General features: G+C 30.4%; 3 protein-coding genes and 1 long non-coding RNA gene across 10 annotated transcripts; 2 read left to right on the plus strand and 2 right to left on the minus strand.

Moving 5' to 3' along the window:
* Positions 1 to 701: 701 nt before the first annotated feature.
* LOC103492820 (probable E3 ubiquitin-protein ligase BAH1-like 1) lies at positions 702 to 4,802 on the minus strand. 2 transcript variants are annotated; one of them, XM_008453360.3, is made up of 6 exons: positions 4,226 to 4,802; positions 3,800 to 4,044; positions 3,238 to 3,492; positions 2,672 to 2,809; positions 2,360 to 2,418; positions 702 to 1,139 (listed from the first exon to the last, which is right to left on the minus strand). In XM_008453360.3, exons 1-6 carry the CDS (start codon positions 4,413 to 4,415, stop codon positions 1,034 to 1,036), a joined length of 993 nt encoding a protein of 330 aa, XP_008451582.1. In that variant the 5' UTR covers positions 4,416 to 4,802; the 3' UTR covers positions 702 to 1,033. The 2 variants fall into 2 exon arrangements, with proteins under 2 accessions (XP_008451582.1, XP_050943239.1); XM_051087282.1 differs by lacking the exons at positions 702 to 1,139; positions 2,360 to 2,418; positions 2,672 to 2,809 and adding an exon at positions 2,816 to 2,975 and having other exon boundaries at positions 4,226 to 4,782.
* Positions 4,803 to 10,555: 5,753 nt separating this feature from the next.
* Positions 10,556 to 13,318, plus strand: LOC103492814 (universal stress protein PHOS34). The gene is made up of 4 exons (XM_008453352.3): positions 10,556 to 11,236; positions 11,332 to 11,426; positions 12,389 to 12,510; positions 13,041 to 13,318. The coding sequence occupies exons 1-4, from the start codon at positions 11,053 to 11,055 to the stop codon at positions 13,126 to 13,128; spliced, it is 489 nt and encodes a 162-aa protein (XP_008451574.1). The 5' UTR covers positions 10,556 to 11,052; the 3' UTR covers positions 13,129 to 13,318.
* LOC103492815 (uncharacterized) lies at positions 13,045 to 17,052 on the minus strand. The gene is made up of 3 exons (XR_538331.3): positions 16,907 to 17,052; positions 16,408 to 16,797; positions 13,045 to 13,773 (listed from the first exon to the last, which is right to left on the minus strand). It is a non-coding gene; the product is annotated as an uncharacterized LOC103492815 (long non-coding RNA).
* On the plus strand, positions 16,582 to 18,029 carry LOC103492816 (uncharacterized). Of its 6 annotated transcripts, none has more exons than XM_008453353.3 (4): positions 16,582 to 16,804; positions 16,881 to 16,984; positions 17,190 to 17,311; positions 17,726 to 18,029. In XM_008453353.3, the coding sequence occupies exons 1-4, from the start codon at positions 16,582 to 16,584 to the stop codon at positions 17,826 to 17,828; spliced, it is 552 nt and encodes a 183-aa protein (XP_008451575.1). In that variant the 3' UTR covers positions 17,829 to 18,029. The 6 variants fall into 6 exon arrangements, with proteins under 6 accessions (XP_008451575.1, XP_050943253.1, XP_008451576.1 ...); XM_051087296.1 differs by having other exon boundaries at positions 17,190 to 17,301; XM_008453354.3 differs by having other exon boundaries at positions 16,890 to 16,984.
* The last annotated feature ends 555 nt before the right edge of the window (positions 18,030 to 18,584 follow it).

Below are 18,584 nucleotides of genomic sequence, written 5' to 3' on the forward strand. Positions count from 1 at the left end.
CCTGTTGTTTTATTCCTATCAAGAAACTGCTCATAATTTGAATTTCATGTTTAGTTGCTCGCATCTAGGGGCTTCTTCATTTTGGGGAAACTGATGGTGTGTTTGGAGTAATTTTGAGAAAAAATGCTTATAAAATCAAAATTGTCATTGAAAATATAAGATATATTACGATTTTATTTATTTTCGAAGTTGTTAAACAAGATGTTGTTTAAATTACGTATTTATAAATATAACAAAATATTACTATTATTAGTTATTATTAGTTATGAACAGTGATAGTTAACCTAATATTTTTTTTTCTTTTTTCTTTTCATCTTCTTTGAAACTGTGATATTTGTTTACTTATTGAATGCTACCACATCACTAAAATCATGCTAAGTTTCCATTATACATTTTGGAACATAAGGTTTTACTTATTACATGTGTCTTTAAAACTCTTTTTCGCATCTACTTTTAAGTTTTATGTTTAATAATTTATTGACAAATTGAACACATTGCAAAATGGTTTGTTGGAAAGTGTTTAAAAACGTAAAATATTTGAAGATTAGTTCATAGGTACATTTGAAATTTAAGGGCATTTGATACCTTCAATCTCATAAAAGATTGTATTGCTTATTTATGAACGTAAAAATGTGACAGTTTGGGGACTATTTATTTCCATAAATAAATTATTAAAAAGAAAGAGCATATTCATTGAACAATTTCATAATATTTAGCTCTCTTATAAAGCATAGAAATTACACCAAAATGAAAGATTATGAAAGAAGAATAATAAATCCAAGTTTACACCATAAGAGAAACTGTGTATGTTGAAACCTAGTGGGTTGGATTTTACAAACGGTAAAAACTAAGCTTAATTGAAAACACATATACTATCTACCACCCAAAGGACTAAAAAAAGAAGAGTTTTAACAATACTTAAATTCTGCGAAAGGGATCAGCCTGCAGGAACTTTGACATCAGCAACTGTAAAAATTCTAGAAAGAAATAATATTTAACAGTTTTCATCAAGAAAATGCAATGAATTAAAAATCTACATTCCCATGAATGCTCGAGATATGGATTCCCAGTGCTCCTTTGCTTGCTGGACCCTCTCTGCTCTCTCTGTTTGGAGTCGTTTTTCCCAGTATTCAGGGCAGCTGTAAACAACAAACAATCAAATTGGGTTAATTATAACAGATAATAGTTTTTTGGTTAATAATCAAATGTATTGTCGATGATAAATCAATAGTTACAATATTAATTTAGACTTTAATATATTTTATTATATTTGCAAAATTTGCTAGGTGCTGTTATTTATGTTAATTCTTTGAATCTAATTATTGTATTTGCAATGTCTCTTTAAATTGATTCTATGTTATATAGATTGATAGAAAGAAACTGAATGTAAGTCCAACTTAAAACGATTGAAGAATCTATTTTTTAGTACAATTAAGGGTATGAGATCGAACATTCAATCTAAAAATTACAAACTAATCGCACTTTGACATATTAAAGAAAAGGGCGAGAAAATAGACTTTCTTTTCTCTACAAAGACACATGATGGTTATTAGATTTTAGTGATGATCAACAAGCCAATTGGTGAATGTTATCCGTGAAGAAACAAAAGAAATTTTAAAAAGAAGCTAAACTAAAATTTCAAATCTTTCTAAGTTTCTAAAATTTGTCTAATAAGTTTTTTCGATTTTAACTAATGACTTGTCAGTTTTTGAATCTTTAATTTTGTATTTAATGTATCTATGAACTTTAAATGTATCATTTGTCCCTTAAATCTTATTTTAGGGTCTAATAGACTCTCATGTTTCATATTTTCAGAAATTAATACATTTGTTAGACATTAATTGAATCCAATAAAGATTCCGAACCTTTAATTTAGTATGTTCCTACCTATTAAACACAATTATTAGGTAATATATTAATTGAATCCAATAAAGATTTTCAACATTTAATATGTAATTTATTTTAATTTACAAATTTGGCTTATACGGTTGAAAAAGTTACAAATAAGCCTCATATATTCTAAAAGTTAAGAATTTAGTCCATATATTTAAAAATTTTCATAAATAGTCTAATTTGATAAGATATGTATAAATAATTTTTATTTTGGACTAACTCTAATTACAAATCGTTAAATTTCAACTTCTCCAAATTATAGAGATCAATATTTGTAATTTAATCTAGACACCTATTCGACAATTTACTAGAAAACATTTTTTACTTTAAACAACAATTAGACATAATTTGAAAGAGAAACTATAATTTATGAATAAGTTTCAATCTAAGCTACCTACATTTGGAAAATGAGTTATAATATCAAGGAGATTTTAGAAGAAGCCTGGGAAACAAGATATCTACTAACCTTCGACTTAATAGAATATTAAGCTCTTCCAAATGTACAGCACCTTCATATACTCTTGCCTGTGTATCAATACAAAAAATTATATTAGAACGAAGTAACAAAGCTCGAATCCTTCGGTAGACGATATATGGGTTCGTTTCTTAGTTAAGGATTAATCATATAGAAACAAAACTAGCCCTTTCAGTGGTATTGTTGCTGTTGATATTTAACTGCTTCAATATTTTTAGGAGTATTGTTAGATACTGATTGTAAATTTCTCCCCATCTTTATTTTGTTAAATAATACCATCTTGTTTATATGAATCTAACTTACCTCGCGGCAGAGTGGGCACTTCGCTTTTGGATTAGCAGACTTTAGCCCATCAACTATGGTTACTGAAGCTGCCGAACAAGCACACATGTAGCAAAATATATGGCCGCAAGTGAGAGAAACGGGATCAAATACTATTTCCTGCAGATAGAAAGAGCGAAAAGCTCTCTGATGAATGAAGGAAGATCTCATTTTAGAAACATTAAGTTTCGTCTTGAAAATCCATCGAAATTTGGGCAAGTATACGTGATTAGATGACTTCCTATAATGGGTAAATTCGTTTGAGCAAACCAGACCTCCCTTGCACCTAGAGAGTTAGGAACTCCAAGAGTTAAAAAGCAAGTCAAAGAGAGTTTCACTTCAGCATTCATTCCAACTCGATCGTCTAAATCTAGTAAATTGGGTGCGCTATTGGAGAAACTAAATCTTCACACACATCAAATTCGAAATAGATCACTAATAAAATCATAAGAGTGCTTCAATATTCAAAGATTTGTCTGCAAGCGTAATGAACATTAAACACGGGACAGTTTCACAAAGTATGCAAAGTTGAAGACCTGAAATCTTACCAAACATATGGAACATGTCAAGTCGATATCAAGTTTGACTGAATCGAAGAGCTCGCAAGTAAGTGATGGTTTTCCATCAGTAATTGCAAGGGAACATTCCTCAAATGCCGAAGAGATCCTCTTAGATTTATGCTTTGTCTCCTTCAGGTTAATGTGGAATGCTATAAGCTCTGATAGCCATGGTGACTGAAGGATCTCGATATGCTTACTCTGAGCTTGTGACTTAAAGGTTTGCCCTTGCTTGGAGTAATGAATCTGTACTCAGCACCGAATCAAGAACTAAGTAAAAGAAAACAAAAGTCAAATTACAAATTAAGTATGTGAACATCCATCGTTGTGTGCATATTGGACAAAATTGATGAATTCCAAACAAAATAACAAATAAATAAAATGATAGTTGGACAATCTTATTGAGTAACGTATCAAAAATCCTTCTCACAAGCTGTCACTCTATATTGTCCAATTGACCAAATCAACCAACGTTTGAAATTTTAGAAACGAACAAACTGCAATGGCGTTCAGCAATGCATAATGAATTGAACCAAAAATGTTAAGAACATACCTTGTCATATTTCTTCAAGATCTTCCTAACTGCAATGGCGTTCATCAATGCATAATTAACCAGTTCTTTCCCTTCTTGAACTAAGACAGCATGATCGCTTTCCAGTTTGCCTTTGAACCATAGGAGATACTTTCTAAAGCCAGAAGCAAGGTGCAGTTCAAGCAATTTTTGTGCTCGCTGATTAAAACCTCCTACTATTGCAGACATTTCATTGAGAAGGAAAGGGAAGAAAGTCCCATCGCACACTACGCTCACACAAATAAATTCAAACAAAACAAACCACTTCAAATCACAATGCAATATACAACCAAGCAAAATATCAAACACCAAGAGGACAATCACAGAGAGAGATAATCGAAATTTAAGAAATCTATAAACAGTAAGAAAAAACAACGAAGGAATCAGAACATAATCAAGTTTCCATACCTGAACACTGATCCGGACAGCTGTGAATGGCGACGGCGTAGCAAGCGCCATCGCCATGACGGTGTCGAGATTGAAAATCTCTGCTACAATTCTTCAGAATCTTCTTAAGCCGTTTGAAGTGAAATCCAGGTAGTTTCAGTTTCTTCTCCTGACCTCGCAAATACTCCTCATACTTTTTGCAGAACTTCATCTTCTTCCTCGATAATCCACTCGATCTCTCAGCTTCGTCGCTCTAATTTCCCTCAACAAATCACCTTTATTCCCCGAACAATAACAAATGCCGATAATCCACCGGCGGAAATCGCTGCTTCTTTAAATCGATTAGATTTCGACAATCCCAACAACAAAAGATTCAGATATTTTTCTCCAAGAATGAAGTGGAAAATCTATCGTAATCTAAGAGAATGTGAACTAAATCGAAAGAGAATTTTGGAAACGAATGGAGAAACTGAGATAGATTCAGGTTTTTAATAAGAAATTACGAAATTATTTTTGATTCTGATCATCATCGATTCATCATCATCCATGAGATTTCACAAAAAGGCTAAGAAAACATTTGTATGGTGTAAGTGTAAAAGTGACGGGATATTAATTAAAATAATTTTTTTAGAAAAAAAAAATTAATAATTAAAAAATAGAGATATTTTAAATATAAATTTTGAAAATTTCTTTAAGGTAATAAATTTATTGACAACTAAAAGAAAGTCAAATACCGGAGGCCTTTTGGAAGTATATCTGCTCCTGACCTCAGCCTCCATTTTAGAAAATATGTATACAACTTTCAATTCCTTTTTTATGTACAATAATCTTTATTGATTTATGGATTAAAACGTGACAAAAATTTACTTATCTCTTTAAAGTTGGTTGGGTTTGATTTAGATCTCTTCATTTTGGTTTAAGAATTGGGTTTAAAAGTGATTTGAATCAAGTGCGTCATGGATTTATTGGCCGACATGTTTTTTTTCTTTTTTTTTAATTTATTTTTGGATTGGTTGTTTGAGTTTATTCATTTTAGTCAAGGTGGCATGATAATTTCAAAATTGTTATTATTGATTGTGAAGTGATTTACGTATTATTTTAGTATTGAGGGATTAAGCCTCGTAAGGATGATCTCAATTTCCTCATTTAGTTTTGGTAATATATATTTTAGTTGTGAGGTTTTATTGCCTCCAATCAAATTATATATATATATATAGTTATATTTATAGTGAAATTTTCAAATTCATTTTACACAGAAAAGAAAACCGCGAAAGAAAGCCCCGTGTTTCGTGCTTGAATTCCGTAGAAGGCAAGTATAATGCCTGTCGGCTTGATGATGAATATGTGAACTTTTTGGATAAGCTTCCGATCCAACCCATACTATATAGATTAAGTGACGGATCTAAGAAATATATTGACGAGGGCTAAAATAAATTGAAAAATAAACTATATAGGTAGGATTTGAACGTAGGTGGTGGGAAGGAAGCCATTTTATGGGCGTAAACTATATAAATATAACTATATATATATATAGTGACGGATCTAAGAAATATATTGACGAGGGCTAAAATAAATTGAAAAATAAACTATATAGGTAGGATTTGAACGTAGGTGGTGGGAAGGAAGCCATTTTATGGGCGTAAACTATATAAATATAACTATATATATATAGTTATAGATATATAGTTATATTTATGGACATAAATGTAACAAATCACCTAACTATTAAAATTAGTCATTTTTAAATATTTCAGATTTGCCCTTCATCTTTTTTTTTCTTACTGATTGGTCCTTCTCCTCTATTTCGTCTTTCTTCTTCTTTTTTTTTCTGTTATTTCTTTCTATCATCTTTCTTATAAGACTTTGTATGAGACTGTGTACAAAAAAAATAGCAAAATCAAAAAGATCATGTATAAAGAATCTTGAAAAAAAATCATTTATATTGGAATCTAAACAATCGAAACGAGTAAAAAAAATTTGTGTATAAAGAATTTTGAAAAAAATAAATGATCGTTTTAAAAAAAGTAAACGATGTTGTGTACAAAAAATCTTGAAAAAAGTTCATTTGAATTGGAGTAGTCAAATAAAAAAAAGTAAATGATCGTGTAAAAAAATAAACGATAGTGTAGCAAAATAATTAGAAAAATCGTGTACCAAATAAATAAAAAATCATTTACAATCGTGTAATAAAATTAAAGGATCCATTGAAAAGATAAATTGTAGCCATATCATCGCGTATATATTGAACCATATTTAAACGATCTGTCTAAACGATATTACGCGGTTTATTAACGGCGTGGTTGACGCGGTATTTTTGGTATTTTACACAATAGGTCTCTAGGCTTTTTTCGTTTTTGGAATTGTTCTATAGAGTGTAAATATTTTATTATTTTTTTATATTTTTGAAAAGACCCCTATATTTATAGAGAAATTTTCAAATCCATTTTACACGGAAAAGAAACCGCTAAAGAAAGCCCCGTATTTCGTGTATGACTTCTGTAGAAGGCAAGTATAATGTCGTCGGCTTGGATTGAAAATTTTGATTTTTTTCGGGTTGGGTTAGGTCTCGGATTCACATTGAAAAATTCGAATCAACTCAACCTATATATATATTTGATTATTTATTTAATATTTAGAATGTTAAACTTTTATAAATGTTTGAAATGAATTTATGGATGTTTGAATTTTTGGATGTGAGTATTTATTGACTTACAACAATTTTAAATCGTACAAACATTAGGAATAATACAACACGACAACTCAACACATATTTTAAGGGTTGGGTTGAGAATATAATTAGGGTTGTCAACCCAACTAACTCGAAAATATGGGTTGGGTTGAGGGACATTTCCAACCCAACCCATTTACATCCCGTAAAAGCTTACAACTTTTTTTAAATAATAATAATAAGGCTCTTTTAAAAAGTATAATAAAATAGTATTGTATAAAACAATCCAAAAAACAAAAAGGCCAATCTATATGTTCCACGATGTTAAATATAAAAAATGTCTGCAAAAAAAAAATGACAGAAAGAGAAGAAAAATGATAAAAAATGTAAACTTGTAATATTTAGAAAAATGGTAGGGATTTTTCATTTTGTTAGACAATTGTAAATATTTTGTCAGTTTGCTATATTTATAAAAATCAACGTAATGTTATTATTATTATTAAATATTCATAATTGAATGGGTAATGTTTTTTTTTTTTTTGACAAATTATATGGTTTTTTTAAAATATAGATATTTTCGAAAATAGTAAAATATTGAAACTGTTTATATTGAATAACAAAATTCTTAAACTTCTATATAGGTAATTTGAAATTGTTGTCATATTTTGTAGATAATTTCATTCGGTATGTTACTCAGGATAATTTCCTTAAAAATATTATCATCTCATCCTATTGTCATATTAAAAAAACAAATCTTTATCTATTAAAGATCTTTTTTGGTAACTATTTTTTAAAAATTAAGTTTGTTCTCCTTAATGTGTTATAATAATTTGCATTTTTGTTACATATAATGGTTGTATATTTAGCCAAATTCTAAAAAATAAAAACTTCTTCAAAGTTACTCTTTTTTAGTTTTCAATTATTGGTTTGGTTTTTTGAACTAATAAATAACAATGCTGACGGTGAAGCAGTAACTATAAGCTTAATTTTTCAGAAAAAAAAACAGTCTGATTACCAAATCAGACTTAATTTTTTAATTTTTAATTAGTAAAACCTAATACTGAATTTGTGATCTTTACAAATTTCAACTTTTTCCTAAGTTTAGTTAAATTGTGAGATTAACAAATTTGCAAATATATCATAATTTCTTGAAAAAAATCATTTGATTCTTTTGAGTTAAAAGTAAATAAAGTGAATTGAAAGCAAATTATTTGTCTTTGTCGTTTATTTAGATAGTCTTAAACAACATTTTATCATTTTTAATTCCTTTTTAATATATGAGTTCAAATATTGAACCTCTAACTCCGAACTTATAATATTAGCATTATTCTAATTAAGTTATACTCATTTTGACAATTACTTTTTATTTCATGGCATAGTATAAAAAGAAAGATCTTTCAAACTTCTGATAAATACAAATTTGTATTTTTTTTCGTTCAATATCTTCATTACTTTAAACATTTGATCACCAACAGATTTAGTATAGACAAAGAAATTCGAATCTCCTCAACTTTATATTTTTTATATTATAAAGTTCTATATTCAAATTGAATGTGTTGGGGTATGTGATAAAACCGGAAAGTAAACATAGTTTTGAGTTTATCTAAAAAGGTATTTGTGTGAACATTATGTTGTTAGATATCTAGGTAGCATTTATGTGTAATAGTTTTCCATCTTTATCACATTTTTAGTTAATATTAGGGGAAGGAGCATTCATTTAATAAAAAAGAAGAAACAGGCAAGTGGCTTGTGAATGCATAACTTCCACTCATCCTATCCTTCCTCTTTAAGTAATATATTCTCAAAGTAGAAATTCAAAATCTTTGTATTTTATTTATAATTTAAAAAAAAGTTTGAGTATGGTGTGATATTATATACACAATTAATTAAATTAATCTTGTTCTAAAACAGAAATTAAATCATTCTTAATTTAATAATTTACAATAAACTTAAACAGAAATTTTCCTTTAAAAAGATTTTTTTATTTTTCTATATTCGTTTTTGCTGTAGTTTTGTTATTTAGAATAACTTCTCTTCTATTTTATTATTTAATTAATTAAGTAGTTTAATTATATTTTTATCTTTTAAATTTCTAATTATTGATATATGGATTTTAAAATTTATTATAAAATTAATATAATCTTTCATTCGAAATTTTATAATGAATATGACGGTAAGTGTTATTTTACTTTTGAATTCACAAATGTGATTCGTAATTATAGTCGGAAGATAGATGAGGTTACCCCATCCAAAGAAATTGAAAACAAGTAGTCCAATTCCAATATACAAAATGGATCTAAATTCTTCTCTTAGCATAAATTTTAAGAAAAGTCAGATCATTTCACATTCTGGACCTAATTTTTAGGTCATCTTTGCAAATTTTTCTAACGGATTCAAGAAAGTTGGAGAAATAATTTTAAATACTATGATTTGAAATTAGAAAAATGAATCTTAAACTAATTGTTTCCTTTTTTTTAAGGAGAAGGATGTGAGTTGATTGTTTTCAGAATTTCATGTTTGGATAAGGATTGAAAAGGAAAAAGAAAGTTGAGAATTTACTAAATTATACTTTTATATATAATTGTGTTGATTGAAAATTAAAAAAAATCACGAAATTCATTGTATAATTTACTTTAAATTCTATAAAATCCTACAAAATTCGATTCATTTTGATAAATAAATTTTTTAACAAAAAAAAAAAAATGATTTAAAATCATTTTTAATTTTAAAATCATTCCCTTTCTTTCGATAACAAACAACCAAAACCTAAAGATTCGGCGTAAGGGAAGAAAGAAGAAGGAAAAAACCAAATTAAGGTGGACAAGTATCTAACACAAATGGAAGCAGGAGACACAATTTGTTTCTCATTTAACTATAGCCACTCAATCCTCCAGCGAAATTTAAATGAATAGCCACAAACATAATAATTAGATTCAAAATATCAGTATATATAGCATTTTTTTTTATAAAAAAAATCATAAATATACCAAAATATATGAGAATTTATCAATAATAGAAATCTTTTACTAATAGATGCAAATATTGGTCTGTCAATAATAGAAATTTATTGCTAACAGATCGTTGGCACAAGTGAATGACTATATAGATAATTATAATCCTCAAGATGGTTTAATCATTTATAAAATCACTATATAGAGAATGCAATTAAGTTTAGGATTTGAGAAGGGGCACATGCGTCCATTGCCCCTTTCTTAAATCCGTCCTCAGAAGAAGCAGACCTATCTACTACAACCTTTGACCTTTTACTAGAAAGTACATAAGTCTTCATTTATAAATATTAAATGTAACATGTTGTCTAGTGAAATAAATTTATCATGGAATGTCACAATCATTTAATTCACAAAAAAGATTATTATATAAAATAATAATAATGTCAACTTAAAACCGTTGAACATAGCTCGTGGTTTTCCACGTCGAAGTAAAACATACGTATGCCGCCTGCCGACCATCATCCAACAGATCAGCTTGTGCCACGTGGTCGACACCGTCGTATTAGATAAGGCCCTTTTCACTCCCCCACCTACTTCTCGATCTTTCCAGCCACGATACGTGGCGCCCTCTCCTCAACTGGCTAATTACATGTCTTAGAACAAATATTCCCCATTTCAACCCACAGATTTATATGATTAATCATTTAAGACTTTTATTAATGATTCTATTGAAATTACGTTTTTTGAGTCGTTAAAAAATCAATCCTTTTAAGTTATATGTGGTGAGGAGTGTAAGATTTTTCCAAACGTGGAATGAAACGATAGAGACCATTAAAATTTTGTGTAAACTATTTTTAAAGATTTTCTCTTTTTTTTTTTTTTTTTTTTGAAAGTTTAAATTGATTTATTTTTAAAATTATGAGAATTACAATTGATAAAATGATCAAATAGTTTGTTTTTAAAATGGTAATTTTGCTAATCTTTTTCTAACAAGAAAACGAGATATTATCTCCATTGCTTCGATGATGTTTAATTATTCATTTATTCCCAACGTCACATTCCATATTCCATGTGTGGAGTTCACCTCTCCATTTGGTGGCTGAGCTGGCAAAGTTATTGCCACGTGGAAATTAACAAACCGGTTACAAATACGCGCCGTCGTCTTCCTTTTCTCAACAAAATTTGTCCATCTCTGACGCAGACCCAAAATTCTTGAAGCTTTCCTTTCAATGGCGACAGGAGAAAAGCAAGTTATGGTTGTCGGAATTGACGACAGTGCGCACAGCCTCTACGCTCTCGAGTGGACGTTAGACCATCTCCTCGTTCCAATCTCTCCGGTTAACTCCCCATTCAAGCTCATCGTTGTTCACGCCAAACCTTCCGCTTCCTCCGCCATCAGTCTCGCCGGACCTGGTAATTGATTCCATTTTCTACTTGATTCCTGGTTTGATTGATCATAACCTCCTGATGGTTGGTAATAAACCGGTGGTAACGATGCTTGATTGCAGGAGCCGCTGAGGTTTTGCCCTATGTGGATTCCGATTTGAAGAAGATTGCTGCGCGAGTTATCGAAAAAGCGAAGGAGATTTGCCTCGCTAGATCGGTAATCCTCTTGATTCATTCTTTTCGATTAATAAGCTGATTTCCTTGTTGAGCATTATTTTCTTATTGCGTTCTTGCTGGTAAGATTCTGGATTTAGGATCAGTTTCTTTTTCAGAAATAATATTAACGGATTGAAATGAAAATTATTTTGGAAAGAAAAATTGTGCATAAAAAATTTGTTTCATAGAAATGATTTTCAATTGAAATAGGAATGGCAAGTATTAAGAATCTGAGATTGCCACTATGTTGTTCATTCATGCTGCCATTGTAGGACAAGAACAAGTTAAAGTCGGAAGTGGTTGTTACGTAATAAAATTGATTAAGAACGAAATTCCTTATCCATGATTAAACAAATCATGCTTTAGGAACATTCAGGACAACTATACAATTATGATTAGTATTTAACTGTTTGATATGATTTTTTGAAAATCAAAACTCTAATGGATTTACAAATGTGAAAATCAAAACTCTAATGGATTTACAAATGTGCATTCAGCTATCATAGTAGGATTGTAAAAGGGTAGAAAGAAAAGGAATAAATTTAATAAAGAATAAATAAAAGTAAAAAGTGATTGTTACGTAATGAAATTGATTAGGAATGAGATTCCTTATCCATGATTAAAAATACGATGCTCAAGAAACATCGTGTACAACCATGACTAGTATTTACTGTTGACGTGATTGTTTTCTTTCTCCTTTCAAAAATTAAAATTCTAATGGACTTCATATTTATTAAACGAAACAATAACACGTCAAGGGAAAGGGGATTTATTAGAAACTGAGTCTAAATGGGTTTTGTAGCTAGTTTGGTTCTTCAATTATAAAGGTCTAATTGGTGTCTAAAGCAAACTTTGGAGAAGGGCACCCACTTGAGGAAAGAATTTTAAGTACAAAGATGAGAGAACTTTGTACCATCTAATATTGACGATTTTTGTTTTGAAATTCCTTATGATATTATTCAGGTGCATGATGTTGTGTTGGAGGTGATAGAAGGAGATGCCAGGAACGTACTTTGTGAGGCCGTAGAAAAGCACCACGCTTCTGTGCTGGTTGTTGGGAGCCATGGCTATGGAGCTATAAAGAGGTACTTTTCTTTAAATCAGTACTTAATGCTTGTAGTTAAATAACCTCCCGCTCCTACTTCTGTAATAAACAGAAAAACACCTACTACCTTGAATAAGAGATAGCAGCAAGACTAGGAACACGAGAATTTACGTGAAAAAAAACCCTAAATTAGATATTGGACTGGAAAGAAATCCACTTGGTTAAAATTATTACATTCACAGAAATCTCCCTCCAGTGTCAAGTCCAATTCCAATTCCAATTACAAAGAAGACGCCCCTTGAAAGAATTATGCTACTCACGCATTTGAATTAGTATATAAAATTAGTACACCAAGCTTAATTCTTTCAATTGGTATAACTTGAAACCTATCGCTTGGAAACGAGGGCAAACCTCTCTTTTTATATATTACAAACCCTTCTTACAGCTCACAGGTATCAAAAGTTCGATTAATAAACAAGAGTCTTTATTTATTTGGTAAAATGTTTGGTTGTTTTTGAGAATAATGAAGTAATTTATTATTGAAGCTCAATGTGAATTTTCTTGTGGCAGGGCTGTTTTAGGGAGTGTTAGTGATTATTGTGCTCATCATGCTCACTGCACCGTGATGATTGTAAAGAAGCCCAAAACCAAGCACTAGATCTCATTTGCATTTTGGTCCTTTTGTCGAGAGTGATAACTAAAGGGATCCCAAATGATATAGTAATTTGGAGAATCCTACAGATTTGTATAATCATCAAATAAAATTAAAACAGTGAAGGGGTGTTGTATTTGATACGAATTGTGAATCCCAAAGCTCTGTAATAATAAAGCTTCCTTTATTTGTGTGATTTGAGAGTGGTTTGTGTTCCAGAAATCTTCAAATTCCTCTGTTCTACTCTTATCTGGTGTAGGTTTTGTGAACTTTGTTCTTACACGATATAAGGAACAATTCTTTTACAATTAGTGAAAAGTGTTACTTTTTCAGAAACATAAAACAAGTGTACCTCTAGGAATATTTTTGGAAGCCACATTTGCTGACAAGCTCGTCGACGTTCACGTCAAACCGTCTCTGGGCTTCTTAGTCAGCATATTTGGCTCGACAAGTAAGTTCGATCTTCCTCCTCAGTCTTCTTCTTTGTTAATTACTTTCTAACCGTTATGCATCTATAATCTGTAATCAAGTTCTTAGAGAGGCAAACAGGAATTGCAGGATTGATTGGAACTTACCAATTTTTGTTCGGTAATTTAAAGCGGAAAGCTGCAAGAACTATCAAGATTACCAGAGAAATTTGCGCTTCAAAATCTGTAGCGGTTGAGTTTGAAATTTTCGATCAATCGTTTGAATTTCAAATTGAATACATGCGAACTTGCAATGATATAATCAAATCTAATTCAGTTGTGTGAATTAGTAACGGAGAAATAGAAATCATGTATAATGGTTTACAAATACGTAGAGTACAGAAACCATTGAATTGAGTTGCATGTTTGTGATCTTGAATTTGAAGTTCAAGAAGGAGATGCTAGGTACGTACTGTTTGAGGTGGTGACTAAGCACCGGGCTTTAGTGCTCGTGGTACGAAACGATGGCCGTGGAGCCATCAAAAGGTACTTTCTCATAAACACAATATTGGTTTTTTCTCTTTCTTTTTTTTTTTTCGAGTCCTTTGGAGATATATAACCAGGTGTGAATAAGAGAGTGTGAATAAGAGAAAACACAAGGAGGCTGGCGATAAGCTTGCCAGGGAGTTGGAGAGAAGTTACATAGTTCCATTAATTATGGGAGTAAGAAAGCGTCGAATGTGGGGAGGCTGTCTAGTCTAAATGTTATAAATTGTTTTCTGAAAAGTAAGGGGGTTGGATGGTCGATTTAAAGGGAGATTAGCTAATGAGCTGCTTAGGCAGGAAACTTTTTATATTTCATTCTGATGGAAACTAGAAGAAGTTCGACTAGAAGAAGTTCGTTCTGTTGTAGGAAAGTTGTTAGTATATGGAAGAGCAAGAGGGTCGAGTGTGAGTTTGTGTGTGGCCAGGGAGGTGGTCAGGGGGAATTATACTCCAACAATTTCCTTGGTGGTGGCACAACTGAATTAACGTTGTTTTCTCCCATGTTTAGGATGGATAAATATTTTGTGTACCACTTCTTAGTTTGAAAGATGTGTTTTGAAGCTTTACATACAAAAGGCTTACCATGTTTTGTATCTTTTCTTTTTGCAAAGATTTAACATTGAACTAAGTTTTCTAAATTATTGTTGAACTAAGTTTTCTAAATTTCCAAAATAGAATATAATATCAATTATTGGAACTAAGTTTTCAACTAAATTACTAAGTTTTCTAAATTTCCAAAATAGAATATAATATCAATTATTGGAACTAAGTTTTCAACTAAATTTCTAAAAAGGAATATAATGTCAATTATTGGAACTAAGTTTTCTAAAAAGGAATATAATGTTTTCAACTAATTTTTAAAAGGAATATAATGTCAATTCTTGAAATTAAGTTTTCTAAAACGGAATATAATATTAATTACTGTTAAGCTAGATCATGTCCAAATTTTACTTCCAGAACGTTTGATTGAAGAAATTCAAAGATGGTTTTGGTAACAATTTTCTTTTATAAAAACAACTTTAACCGGTGCGTCAATGATTACCTATATCTTAACTTTCATTTGAATTCTAAACCAAACATTTGGATATAATATAAGTTTTTAACCACTACGACTCATTTAATAATAACTTTTAATTTTAATTTTTAAAAATGGACTCCCACAATTAAGAAAAAATATTGAAAACCATTACCCAAATATTATGAGAAAACAAACATAATTATGAACAATAAAGCAAATAGGAAAATATGCTAAGATTCTAGTAACCATTTGTTTTTTTAGTTTTATATCATTTTTCTAAAAGTTAAAAACATATTTTGTACTCACTTTTTCTTTTCTTTTTTTTTTTCTTTTACAATGGCTTGGATCTATGTTAAATCGATTTGTAAAAAATCTCTTCTTCTTTGTGTTTTTTTTTTTTTTTTTCTAATTTTCAAATATGACGTGATAAAGTAAAGAATTAGGAAATGAAATAAGTATTTATATGTTTAATCTTTAAATACTAAAAACAAAATGGTTAAGAAAACGAGATTTAAATTATAAATTTTATTATTGAATTCGAATAAAATAGATTGTCTAACCTTTAATTTTGGATTATTTATTCAATCAGAGTTAAAAGGAAAAATTGTATTTCCTTTTGGTTTAGTTGAGATTTTTATTTATTTGTACCTTTTTTCTAATTCAACAAGTTTGTTTTCCAAAGGGGGTTTATTAAGAATAATAAAAGAAAACAAAATATATACACTCGACGAAGACTTATACACAATTTTACTATAAAGGGGAGTATATTCATTTATTTGGTCAATTGTTTTGGTTGTTTCTAAGCTCAATGTGATTCTTTTTTTCCTAATGGCAGGGCTGTTTTAGAAAGTCTAAGTGAATATTGTACGGATCCCAAATTATAGGGTAATTTGGAGAATCCTACAAATTTGTATAATCATCAAATAAAATTAAAAAAAAAAAGAAAGAAAGATTATATTGTGATTCCCCAAAGCTCTGTAATGATAAAGCTTCCTTTATTTGTGTGATCTGAAAGTGGTGTTTGTTCTGGAAATTTTCAAATTCCTCTGTTCTAACTCTGTTTTGTGTAGGTTTTGCATGTGAACTTTGTTCTTCAATCTTTATGTATTCAAAATTTCTTTTGCCAACTTTGACCAAATTTTATTTTATTTTAATAAATTATGATGTTGCTTTTAGTAAGTAATAAAATTTGGTGTAATTATATTGACATCGGACTATGCTCTCTATCTAGTAAGTTCCAATTTTATGAATGAAGGTATGACGGTGCATATTCTTTTAGAAATAATTGTAAAAGAAAATACGAAACAAGCGTACCTGTAGGAGTGCCTTAGTGAGCCACATTTGCTGAACACGTCCTGCCACGTGGACAAACTCCCCTTTTAACCGAATAAAGAAAGCGCCGCCGCGTTCTTCCTCTCCTCTGTTACAAACCGTTTTATCAATCCCCAAAACGCAGGCGGTGTTCTGAAAATCCTCTCGACGGCGGCGATGGCGGCGGCAGCATCAAAGCCAGTCATGGTAATTGGAGTCGACGACAGCGAATGTGCAATCGCCACCCTGGAATGGACGCTGGACCAATTCTTCTCTCAAACGATACGAATACATCCGTTCAAGCTCGTCGTCGTTCACGTCAAACCGTCTCCGGACGTCTTCGTCGGCTTCTCTGGATCGGGAAGTAAGATCGATCTTCTTCCTCAGTCCTCTCTGCTAAGTACTTTTCATTAGTTATCCATCTATAATCTAGTTCTTCGAAAGGCGATTAGTGAACTAAGAATTATTATAATCAGGAATTGCAGGATCGGTTGAAACTTACCAAGCTTTCGACGGTGATTTGAAGAGGAAAGCTGCGAGAACTATCAAAATTGCGAGAGAAATTTGCAGTTCGAAATCGGTAACAATTGAGTTTGAATTTCCCGATTTAGCATGCCTCGATCGTTTGAATCTCAATTTGAATGAATGCGAACTTGCGATGATGTAATCGAATATGATCCAGTGATTCGCAGACAAGACAGAAATCGTATAGAATAGTTTGAACATCTGTAGTGAACAGAAAGCAATTTCGAATTGGAGTTGAATTGAATTGAATTGAATTGCAGGTTTGTGATGTTGAATTTGAGGTTGAAGAAGGAGATGCAAGGTATGTACTGTGCGAGGCGGCGATTAAGCACCGGGCTTCAGTGCTCGTGGTAGGAAGCCGTGGCCATGGAGGTATGAAAAGGTATTCTCCAAAACACAATATTAGTTATTTATTTATTTATTTTTATTTTAATTAAATATCAATGAAATCCTAAACTATAAATCCACACACACTCTACACAAACATTGTGAATTAATACTTATAACAAATTAATTAGCGCACTAAACCATTCTTAGGTTTACAAAAATAAATAATTAGACTTGCACACCATACCACTTTTTAGAGAAATTTGAAACGGTGGGTGGGGGGGGGGGGGGGTAATTAGAAATTGTACATAATGTTTCTTTTTATGTTCTCCCAACCTTTTCTTAGTGAAAGATATTTTTGTAATATATAATGAGAGATTGGATTATAAAGATTTGTGTACATCATTAACAAGTCAATATCTATCAAGATACCTATAAAAGTCTATCAATCTTTCAATTGATGATGCAGGGCATTCTTAGGGAGTGTGAGTGATTATTGTGTCCATCAAGCTCCTTGCACTGTCATGATTGTGAAGATCAACCACTCTACAAAGACAAAGGTCCTAAAATAGATTAAATTTCATCCGTCCTTCAAACTTATATGTATATCGTTTTTGTAAATTATGTTTCTACCTTCTACTTGAGTGAATTATATCAAAGAAAAAATGGATTTGGTTGGCTATGGACATCTAAATAAGTTATACAAGCTGTATATTTGATAGTTCCAGTGGTATGAAAATTGTTAGTATGTAATACAACTACCTCCTTTGACATCTTAATATCCTAAGAATACTAAAATAGTTCCGATTCTACCAAAATATTTACAAAAAATAACAAAGGAAGAATGGAAGTATCATGGTTCGTAGTCTAGAAGTTTTTAATGTTCAAAACTTCTCGATGTTTTTCAATCAGATAATCTAATTCAATAATTTTTTATCATGCTCCTTTGCTCATACTTCGACGCATTGTTCTAATACTAAAATTATAATCATAGTAAGTAGTACAATTAATTCAGAGAATAATTCTAATAAACTAGAATTAAGTACACAGAACAAAATATTAGATTTAATTTTTTATTTCTTATTTTAAATTTTAAGTAGTTATCGATAATATTCAATAACCGTTGCTCTTTTTAGAAAAAGTGAACAATAATTTTTTAAATTTATTGCTTTTTTATAAAAAGATATTATTAATTATAATTTTTTATTTGATAAATACAAGGACTACGATCCAGAAAATTTTGAGAAACTATTTATATTATAAAAACGTGTAAAAATTTGTCAAACTATTTATGTTATCAAAAATGGTAAAGATTTATATTTAAATTT

The sequence above is a fragment of the Cucumis melo genome, chromosome 1 (assembly GCF_025177605.1).
Source record: "Cucumis melo cultivar AY chromosome 1, USDA_Cmelo_AY_1.0, whole genome shotgun sequence".
NCBI lineage: Eukaryota > Viridiplantae > Streptophyta > Magnoliopsida > Cucurbitales > Cucurbitaceae > Cucumis > Cucumis melo.